This window comes from Pinus tabuliformis, chromosome X, assembly GCF_031772625.1.
Source record: "Pinus tabuliformis cultivar Carrire ecotype Pingquan chromosome X, CPIR1, whole genome shotgun sequence".
Lineage (NCBI taxonomy): Eukaryota > Viridiplantae > Streptophyta > Pinopsida > Pinales > Pinaceae > Pinus > Pinus tabuliformis.
The window spans coordinates 1,198,173,109-1,198,184,772 of NC_142308.1; the positions used below are offsets into that span (position 1 = coordinate 1,198,173,109).

Genomic DNA, 11,664 nt, shown 5'->3' on the forward strand with positions numbered 1-11,664 from the left:
TGTTCTCAACCTCATATACAAGAAACAATATCAAAACCAAGATGTACTCCAATCGTCTCCTCCTCCTCTTTTATAGATTTGATGGAATCCTTTAGAACCTTATATTTTATTATTATTTTAATCATGGAGCACTTTTCCCTCTTTTATTTCAATTAAAATATTCTTTTAATGCGGGAAAAGGGTAAATTGCCCACCATGTCTCGTCAGGTCACTGAAACTCATATCTAACCATCCCATCTTGTAGATCTTCTCGTTCCGGTTTCAACGAGCTATTACACTAATGTGTTCCATCAATTAATCTCCTCGGAATGCCACCTCGAGCATAATTAATTTAGTTATGCCCAATAATAATGTTGATTTCAAAAAGTTGTCGGAATGCGACACAACGAAAGGCAAGTTGTGTGGATGATGGAATATGCCAAGCGAATGCCATCAAATCCCATAAAAGCTCTTCAAAACTCCATCGGAACGCTTGATGACATAAACCGGACTGACCTGGGCATCTCATGCCCTGGAAATCCACCCTCGGTGCACCATGAAGAAGAATAAAATTGGGGACACGACATGGTAGAAAGTAGAGTTCAATGGCACTCAGTTCAGCAAAAGCCGAGTACATGACTGCAATTTTGAAGAGTTGTGAGTCTATATGGCTTCGCAAAATTCTCATAGGTTTATTTGGCCTTTAGATGGGGCCCACCATGATTCACTATGATAATCAGAGATGCATTAAACTTTCGAATCTAGTGTTTCATGATAGGTCCAAACACAAAGATCAGGTATTACTTCATTAGAGACAAGGTCCAAAGGGGTGTTCACTATTGTGATGGTGCAGTACATATCAATATAATTCTCACCAAGGCCTTGGCGAAAGGAAAGTTTGTATTCTATAGAGACAAACTGGGGGTGGTGGAGAATCCATTCCTTGCTAGGAGGGAGTGTTGATGTTGTAGCATCAGAAGGTCTTCTGCATAGGCTACGTGTTTAGCATGCAAGAGAGAGTCTTCTTTAGGTGCTTGTTCGAGAGGAGCAAGTATTATGATTTATTCCCTAAGTTTTACTTAGGAAAATCACATTAATTAATTTCACTAATTAATGTTGATCTAACTGGGTTAATATTTAATCCTAGCCCTCTATCACTTTGGGATTAAGGATTTGGGTCAAATGAAATTATAAAGAGAACAGAAGGGAGAGGATGAAGACACTTTTTTCGAATATTAACAGATTTTCTCATGAGTGAAGGCTGGAGGCTTGAGTGACTGAGGAGAAAGAGGAGAAGGGTGCAGCTACAGGATTCAACTGAGCATGGATTGGCAAACCAAGTTCTAGCAGGCAAATCGAGACAGACTGAGAGGGATGAGAGTGATCTGCAGGCAGGCTGAGAGGGCTGACAAGTGATCTGTGGGCAGGCCAAGTGTATGCTGCGTTGAGGAGAACAAGTGATCTGTGTGTAGTCCAAGTGTATCCTGCGTTGAGGAGAAGGTTGTAACAGCTGAGAGAGGCCAAGTTCAAGCAGGCTGTGAGTGTGCCGCGTGGAGGAGGCCATAACAGCTGAGGCCGAGTTCCAGCAGGCAGGCTGAGTTGCTACAGGGGTGCTAAAACTGTGCAAGTCGAATTTCTGAGGGTGGCCAAATTGCTACAAATTCCATTGCTGCATTTTCAATGTAATTTCTCTGTGGGTCTAGGCCCTAGACTTTCCATATTTTAATATAAAGTGAAGGGAGATTTATTGGGCAAACATTTTTGCTGTCTTGTGGTGATTTTCTATTTAATTTTCTGCAGCATATTTTATTTTGGAAAGTTGAGAACACCAATGTATTTGTTTTCACAGTTTCAGATTTCAATTTGAGCATAAATAATTTTCTAGGTATAAAATAATTGTGAGGAAATTAAATCAGAGCTGGCGTTAAAAGTTCAACATAAGGTGCATATTTTGGGATCTTTAAGAAGAATAGTTTGGTCAAGGGGTTCACGGACATTTGCGCTAGGTGCTTAAGCTATTTCATCAGGTGCTGGCCCTCTTTCTCTCTCTCATTTTAGTTTATCCTAAGTCGCGAACTTTCGGTAATTACTATTGTTTGCTCTTCTATTGTTAAGCCCTAAAAGGTCACATATACCTATTTATCTATTTCACATAGAATAGTTGGTAAATATTGTATGTAAAACCTCAAGGAGCTTGTTGTAAAACCTTCAACTTTTGTCACTACCAATACTCCCATGGCTTCTCCTATAAAGGCCTTGGTGATAATTCTGATTATTCTCACCCCTGCCTTTTCTTTGATACACCTTACCAGGCAGTGGCACAAGAATTGAAATTTCATTTGATGATATGCATCTTGACGTGACCCTTCACCCGCCATCTTTTCATAGAGACCCCCCACCTTCCAGCTTCTCCCCAGTTACGTAATTGATTTGATATGCTATGTGCCTTGGTTGGTGCTACTTAGATGGACAATGTTCTATTTTTGGACAGTTGATTAATTCATATGTATATTCACGATTGCCTGGATTTTGGATAAACCGATGGTTTGTCTTTTACATATTTATATAGTACTTAACATCAATTTATTAGATCTCATTATGGGAAAATGTTATTGGCAACACTTTATTTCAACATATATTTCCAAATGTGGGTTATCCTTATTTTGATTTTATGGGGCATTATTAATAGCTTACTATAAAAAAATATTGCTTTTATTAAATGATGTTTATATGAATGGGAGTCATAAGATGTATGTTTTAGGACTCATAAACTGCATATTTTTTGGATCTTTAAGAACAGTTTAGGACGGGATGCAGAGCCCAATTACTATTGTTTGACCTTTTAGTATCAAAACCCTAAAAGGTCACATATTTATCTATTTTACTCAGAACAGTTGGTAAATATTGTATGTCCACGAATTCAAGTGAGAAGATGAAGAGACAAAATGAGGAAGCAAGAGCTAGAATACATTCCCATAGGTTCAAGCTATAAATCCTTTACAAAATAAATCTGGAGTTCTGGTCATATTTATTTTGATATGTTAATCTTTTATTACTTCTATCTGTGCACAATGCCTCCTTCTCAATATCTTAGCAGTGGCCTTCTATTTTCAGCCTTTCTTCAGCTTCAAACTCATTTACAGTCTTTACTTATGTTATGTCATTATTTATTTTTTCTTTCTGCCGCTTGTTAGCAACAACCAGCATTATCATATTTTACTAAAAAAGATATATGGCGAACATCAACAACACTTCATTATCTTATTTTATTTTTATTTTTACCCATTGTTCTGTTAAGTTCGTTCCTCAGTTCCTCCATATAACTAAAAATTTCTAAAAATTAATATGCAAGTACAAAAAGGTAGATTTTCTAGAAGAAAGCCCTTGAATGCGTAGAGTATCGAATAGCCTGTGTTAAAAATCTTCGTGAGAAACTAAAAATGGAATTTGAGGAGCTTTCAGGCCTTTAAACCCAGGTACCAATCCAACTTATCATCTCGTTCAGAACATGGGTAAATATATGAAGGATCCCAGTCTTAATGGAGATTACAAATCACCTCTTGGTGCAAATTTTATCTATCAAGATAATGAATTCTTATCAAAAGCCACTATATGAGTAACATAGTGATAAAATGTCAGACCATATATTATATTGTAACAGAAAACAGCAAACCGTAACACAATACCTTTTTCCTTTACTTGCTAGAAAGATTTACAATTGTCCTAATTCTCCATTTAGCTTTGCATCCAAGCAGGAAAGGTGATATTATATATATCTTCCTGATTTATCCACCAGATAATTTTGGACCATTTGACAAAGACAAGTATATTATAAGAACAGAAACTCCTTTCATCCTAGCATATATCATTCCTGATAATGTCATATAAGAATCCTAGACAATTTATCATGAAGTAGTTTTTACCCTAATATGGCTCATGATCTATTTATGAGCATAATACCCCTGATAAAGGTTAAGATACTTCTGATTTAAAAATATCCTACCTTTCCTTCCCTCTATGTCCTCATTCTAGTGTAAAAGTTTTACTAATGTCACTTTGTTCAGATGGCATTTGGAAAATGATAAGACCCCGCAAACAAACCAAAAGGCATATGTATTTGATACGAAGATAATGACCAAAAAACTTCAAAACACTAAAACTCAATAAAACCAACCTGGCCTAACTCCAATTTCTCCCCCTTGAGCTTAGCAAAAACCACTGGATATCCCTTTTGCTTTGTCCAGGAGTCCATTAGCTCATTTACAGACTCTCCTGACACTTCTGAAAGGACAGCCCATAAATCTTCAGTCCTCGCATTTTTCCAAGCATATCTCTTCACGTAAGCATTGAGACCTTTCTGAAGAGGGAGCAAACTATTAGTTTCAGAAGGCATACTTGAACTAAACTGTAACAGAGACTATCATAATAAAAGAACTAGGGAAAAAAACAGATGCAGTAGAGACAGCACTATAAGAACATGCAAGGGTGTTTTAGACATGCGAATAGAAATTAAAACATCTTTGCATAACGAATGGAAAACTGCATAAATTTAGATTCTTTTCAATTCCATATTAACTGGTATAATTGAATGCATGCATGCATTGGCTCTTTAATATTGATGGTGCTTGGTCTATCATTGTACAGCTGAATTAAATTTATTTTCCACCAATGTTGATTGCATTTGTTACAAGTAATTTCTTTTCTCAAGAGCCAACTATCACATGGAAATATATCTTATCTCTGGATCTATCATGCATCATGAGGGATCAAATCATTTGAGGTGCAAATCATTTTTAAAATGTAGAATTTAAGGAAAGGATTATACCTCGAGCGATTTGACCTCTCTCGGCCCATGATAGATCTGGAGTTAAAATGGATCTATGCTGGTTTTATATATGTGTATGTGTCAATTTCATCTTCATAATAAAAGAACTATCGAAAAACACAGATGCGGTAGAGACAACAATATAAAAACAATACATGGATGTTTTAGACGTGAATAGAAATTAAAATGCCTTTGCATAACAAATGAAAATCAACGTAAATTTCAGGTTTTTTCAACTCGATACAATTGGAATATTTGAAAGCTTACATGCCTTGGCTCCTCACTATTGATGGTGCTTCATCTTTCACTGTAAAGATGAATTAAATGTATTTTCCACTAATGTTAATTTCATTTGTTACACTATTCCTATTCTCAAGAACCAACTATCACATAATGATAAACTACCAAGTAGTGATATATTTACTCTATTACTCTAACTAATGGAGACAGGGTCAATGTTTCATTACGGTAGGTAGTCTTGCTTTTTGATGGATGCATTTTCATGCTTTATTGGACATATAAAATTTTGTCCTGTATCTTTTCCTTGAGTCTACTATCAGAAAGTGAACTTAATTGATGCGACCAACCATTGTAACTATAACAATGCATCAACTTTTCTTTTTAAACTTCTTAATTTTTTTTCTCCAACTTGTTCTTTAGGACAGGTGGTAAACCATATACCTAATTTGCAAGTTAATCAACCCTCTACTTGGTGTTTTCCCTATCTCTGACAAAACTTTTCACCACATTTTATTAGGCTGCAGATAAGCTATTTGGATTGCTGCAGCATGAAGAGTGTGGTCATGAAATGACTTTCATTTTATTTTTGGGTACGACCACTACTCTTTCTCCTCTTTTTCTTCTCCACTTTGATGGAGGACAATCATTACCATGTGGTAATGATTCATCCCCGAAAGTGGCACCTAATTCTAAATGACACAACTGGCAACTTCCAGGCACGTGAGCAGAAAATGATCTTGACAACATTGCACCTTTTTTCATATCACTCGGCAAGCTGGCCAAAAAGGATGGTAGCATTCACCTCAACAATGTTGATGATGGACCCACAGGGTGTAGAGCAGTCAGCATTAGAGTGTACTGTTCGGGCACTCCTTGCGTGAAAATTGTCAGTTCAAAGCCCCAATTGAATTTTTCTATCTTGTCTTTATCCCATTTCCATTTCCATATCATTTCATATCCTCCTATTACCATACGTGAAAATTGTCAGTTCAAAGCCCCAATTGAATTTTTCTATCTTGTCTTTATCCCATTTCCATTTCCATCTCATTTCATATCCTCCTATTACCATACGTGAAAATTGTCAGTTCAAAGCCCCAATTGAATTTTTCTATCTTGTCTTTATCCCATTTCCATTTCCATCTCATTTCATATCCTCCTTCCATACATTTTGTTAAGGATTACCCTTCCTACATTACCAAATACCCCCACTCCCTAGCCTTAGCAATATTCTTTATGGAAAGCCATAAATTATAAAGATAAGGCAAGGTAGAGGCTATCACACACACTTGAGCAGTTGAGAGAGAGAGTGAGAGAGAGAAAGAGCAGGCAGTCAAGGAAAAGACATTCTCGGGCAACACATAATATGAGACAGTGGTCCATACAGTTCCATACAGTCGTTCAGACAAACCATACAAGCTGTCCTGCAGGTGATACAGCAGTTTTTTGCCATTTCTGGGTTTTACAGCAGGCTGTCAAAGCTCAGTTAGAGCATTTTTTGGTATTCGTGCATTTTTTGGGCAGCAAGCGGAGGTTTCCTTGTAAGTTTTTTTGATAGATGGACAAATTGATTTGAAGGAGTAATTATCTATGTGAGAAATTATTTTTTATGCCTCTCTTGTATTTTCCAGCAATCTGTGTGATTGATGCATGCTCAGAATTTTTTTATTTATTTTATTGAGTAAACTCAAGATCTAATTTATTTAATAAAAAACATAGAACAGTTAACTAGGGTTGGAGGGATTCCCACTATCACTGTCAAATGTTACTTCTCCAACAATGAACTTAGGGCATGGAGGACTGCCCCTCTTCTGCTATGGATGTCCTTCTCCACAACAAGTCTTGGGCTACTTAAACTGCTCTTGGCTAATCAGACCCTTGAGATCATATTCCGCCACTCTAGCAACCACCTTAGTCTATCAAGATGGTGCACATAGGGCTTGAAGCAAGTCTCTACAATCCTCCGGGTTGTCTTTTGGCTGCTCCAACTTTGCCTCTCCTAGCAGGCCTAAAGTCCTTCTTAGGACACTGCACTTAGGGCTCCAAACTTGGACCCTCTCATGCTGCCCTCCACTAGACCACGAGGTGTCCAATACAACTGTCCAGACAAGGACCACCATCCAACTAGAAATCAACTCTACACAAATACTTCAAAACACATACAAGTCCTTAAGGGCTAATGTCTTCCTCTGCTTATTAACAAGCTGCTACAACCCCTCTTCTTCACTTCCAGACCTTCTCAATCACTGTGGATTCCCTCCAATCATCTCTGCGCCTCTTTGCTGCCAACCTAGGCTAGTAATTGGCCCTCCAGCAAGCCATCCGCCTACCTAAGCAAGGAAAAATAGGCCTGCAGCCTGTTCTGTACCTCAAAACAGCCTCTCGGCCCTTCTGTTTCAAGAAAAATAAGCCTATGGCCCACCTGTAGGTTCACTTCAAGGGATGCAGCCTGCTGTTGGAGAGTTCCTCACCGAAAAACAATGCCAAAAACATCAACCAACCTGCCCTTATGCCTGCAGCCAGCTGCCTGCTCCTAGCCCAGACCTGTGGAGACAAATTAACCAAAAACCAATCCCAAACAACTCGTCCTCCTGCTTCTCCAAGCTGTGGTTGCCTAAGAAGTATTATACAAAAATTGAACGCACTTTTGGATGTGATTTATGTCTCACACATGAGTCTCATTTATACTAAATCATGTGGCTTCCTTAGTAGGCTTGTCCATGTGAAAATTTCAATACTGAAATTTCTATTGCAGCAACTGGAATTAATTATTCTAACTGATAAATTAATTAAGCAGTTTATTGCTACGGCAACATCGAATTAATCACACTGCAATCTTCACAAATAAAAATATTGCAGAAGTTAAATTAGAATTTGAGAAAACACTGGCACACACATACAAAATTATGACAATTATTTTTGGGCAAAAGTCCCCGGAAAAACCCAACTTGGGAAAACAGGTGCAACAGCTGAGGGTTTTAATTATTAAGTAGTAGTGGGAAATTCTCAGTACAATAAATATCGCCAAACTGGTGAATCTATCCAAGAGAAACACTGGCAAAAATTCTCTGAGGGAAATTGCACTCTCTCCGAATGTTAGTTTTTGTAGCATTGGAGGTGTTCTAGTTTCGAAACTTTGTGGAGAGCCTAAAACATAGGAGTTCTCCATAACCCAGAAATCATTTCTGGAAATTTCACCTAGAAGTGTCTTAATTACATTATTAGCCTATTTTTTAATATTTCCTAAGTCTAAACTTAGGAAATTTGTTTAATTAATCAATATTAATTAAGAAAGGTGTGAATCATCTAGAAACTCACATGGATCAATCAAAAAATGATCTTAGCCATTGATTAAGATGTAATCTTGGTCGTTGGGGTCCCAACTAGACATTAAAAGAAGAGGTTGAAAGGTAGATGGAGAACACACACTTGACACTGATTTCCTTAGGCGATTTGATTTTTCTGGAGAGTAGCAACAGTTTTCCAGAAGAGTTCGAACCAGAGAAGGGAAGCAGAGACAGAGAGTGGCAAAGACAGTGAGTCTAGAGGAAGATTTTCAGTTTCAAAGAGTTAGAAAGAGGAGGCCGAGCTTTTCTCCAGGAAGCAGTGCAGGGACTGCGTAGTTGCTTCAGAATAGCAATTCAATCCAGCTGAAGTGGAAGACATTTTCAATTCTAGAGTTTAGGAAGATTTTCGAGAGGGCTGAAGAAGCATTTTCTTAGTGAGCAGTAGGCAAGACGACTCGATTGGCAGCTGATTCAGGCAAAGTGTTTGAGGGACTGCGCTAGGGTGACGTAGGGCCTAGGCAAAGTTTGTTGGACGACTAGCTTTTTAGAGGCAATCAAGAGCCAGAATCCCTCAGAAAATTTTTGTCAGTATTTCTCTTGGATAGTTTCACCAGTTTGGTGATATTTATTGTACTCAAAATTTCTCACTGTTGCTTAGTAATAAAACCCCTCAGTTATTGCACCGGTTTTCCCAAGTTGGGTTTTTCTGGGGCATTTGTCCAAAAATCATTGTGTCAAATTTATTGTGCGAGTGCTAGTATTTTCTTAGTTTCCAATACTTTTATTTTCCATGGTATTTTTGTGAAGATTGCAGTGTGATTTTTTCATTGTTGCCGTAACAATAAACTGATAAATTAATTTACAATTAGAAGAAATAATTCTAGTTGTTGCAACAGGATTTCAGTAGAGATATTTTCACATGGTATCAGAGTGATTTTGATCAGATGGGGAAGCTCAGAATCGGAGGAAAAAATTCGTTGTTCAGAGGAGTAGCAGGATGAATTTCTAGGGGTTGTGCAGAGCCTAAGTCAGACAGTGCAATTGCTGGGCAATTCAATTTTTTAGTGCAAGTTGGCAAATGTAATGTCCCACCTACAATTACAAATAGAATGTGAATATTAGCATGCATACGAGGCATGCATATGATAGCTACATATGCATGCATCGCATGCACTGCACTAGTATACATGTTAACCAATTTGGTGATATTTATTGTACTCAAAATTTCTCATTGTTGCTTAGTAATAAAACCCCTCAGTTATTGCACCGATTTTCCCAAGTTGGGTTTTTCCTGGGACATTTGTCGAAAAATCATTGTGTCAAATTTATTGTGTGAGTGCCAGTTGTTTCTTAGTTTCCAATGCTTTTATTTTCCATGGTATTTTTGTGAAGATTGCAGTGTGATTTTTTCGTTGTTGTCGTAACAATAAACTGATAAATTAATTTACAATTAGAAGAAATAATTCCATTTGTTGCAACAGGATTTCAGTAGAGAAATTTTCACATGGTATCAGAGCAATTTTGATCAGACGGGGAAACTTAGAAGTGGAGGAAGAAATTCGTTGTTCAGAGGGAGTAGCGAATTTCTAGGGGTTGCGCAGAGCCTAAGCCAAGCAGTGCAAATTGCTGGGCAATTCAATTTTTCAGTGCAAGTTGGCAGATGTAATGACCCACCTACAATTACAAATAGAATGTGAATATTAGCATGCATATGAGGCATGCATATGATAGCTACATATGCATGCATCATATGCACTGCACTAGTATATGTGTTAACTAATTATGAAAAGTCCAATAAATGAATTACTGAGACACTGAGTAAATACCAAACTCGATAGGATATAATGTATATATTAAGATGGGTTACTTACTATGAAAACCACCATTAACATATTATCCAGAATAAAAGTAAATACAAAGTGTTATAAAAAATAGAAAGTAACTATAATATTATGAATTATATTAACCAAATAAGAACTTTAGCATTATATTATATTAATTATTGTTAATTTTTAAATATAAGAATGAAATTATATACTTTGTAAGTTTGTATTAATTACAATATAAGGGAATTTAAGGAAATATGATAAATAAAATTAAAAGAACATAAGACATAAACATTTGTACAAACTAGAAACTTTCAATAAAGTCAAAGGATTAAACTTGTCAACTAACCATATTGTTAATTTTAGGCAACAATGGTATCTTCTATGCTTTAGAGCAATTTTACTTCAATTTCTTTATTAGCCCAATATTAATATTCAGATTAACGATCACATCAACATGATAGTAAAATGCAGGTAGAACATAGACATAAACAGCAGAAGACAAGCCAAGACAAGAGGACAACAAGATGTGACATCAGTCAGGGACAAACCCCAATGTGGGGAAGCCCTTGATCAATTCTTCTTATAGTCTTCAATGGTTTAGCAGAGAGATAGTACAAATTACAATTCTAATAATTCGTAACAACAGTAAAAGAGCCCTAACTAGAAAAGTCAACGATGGTCAACAATCAATGTTTAGCCTCGATTTTTGTGCCCAGAAATGCAGCCTACCCAAACAGAGATAGCCCTCACGAAAACGCAATCAAAGGAGTTCAACACATGATGGTCAATGCTTGATCAAATGTTGAAGTTTCTAAGTTTACTTAGTTAGAAACCCTCCATGCACTTTATCTGATTTATTCCTACCTACTTGTTATTTTACTTAACAAGTTATTTACAATGTAAATACTGAAAATAAACACTAGTGCATGCTCAACATATTACAGATCAACAACTAAAGGAAATGGAAACAATCACACCATATAACACCATTATTTTTGGACTAATGTCCCCGGAAAAATCCAATGTGGGAAAATCGGTGCAGCTATCTGAGAGTTTTCTTATTAAGCAACATTAGAGTACAATCTGGGTGCCGAAACTGGCCTACCTACTAGAGAATTTCCTTGGCAATAATACCTCTCAGTTTCTGACAAATCTCCTGGCTGAAACCCCTGATAAACCTTCCGACAGCTACCCAACACAAATATACCCTAGAAACCCCAGCATCAGCCTCTCTCTGGACGGCGTCAACCCCTCTCTGCCCAGTGTTGGCCCTGCATCACCCTGGATGGGTCTGCGTTAGCCTTAGGAGGCCATGTGTCAACCCTCTGGCCCTCTGCGTCAGTAATGCTGGCCTCTCTGAGGCTCTGCGCAGCGCCTAGCTGCCTCTACGTGGCCCTGTGTGAGCCCTGGCTGGCTCTGCATCACTCTCCCTAGATACTGCATTGCTCTCCCAGCACTATCTCTCCCTCTCTGTCTCTCTGTACTCAAATGCCTCTCAGCTGCATCT

At 37.5% G+C, this 11,664-nt stretch overlaps 1 protein-coding gene across 1 annotated transcript in view; it reads right to left on the reverse strand.

The window, feature by feature from the left end:
* Positions 1–4,372, reverse strand: part of LOC149144252 (aminopeptidase M1-A-like) — a 60,707-nt gene extending 56,335 nt beyond the window's left edge. The window contains exon 1 of the mRNA XM_089452092.1: positions 4,154–4,372. Coding sequence (XP_089308218.1) covers positions 4,154–4,372 — 219 coding nt within the window. The remainder of the gene's footprint in view (positions 1–4,153) is intronic.
* Between the last annotated feature and the right edge of the window lie 7,292 nt (positions 4,373–11,664).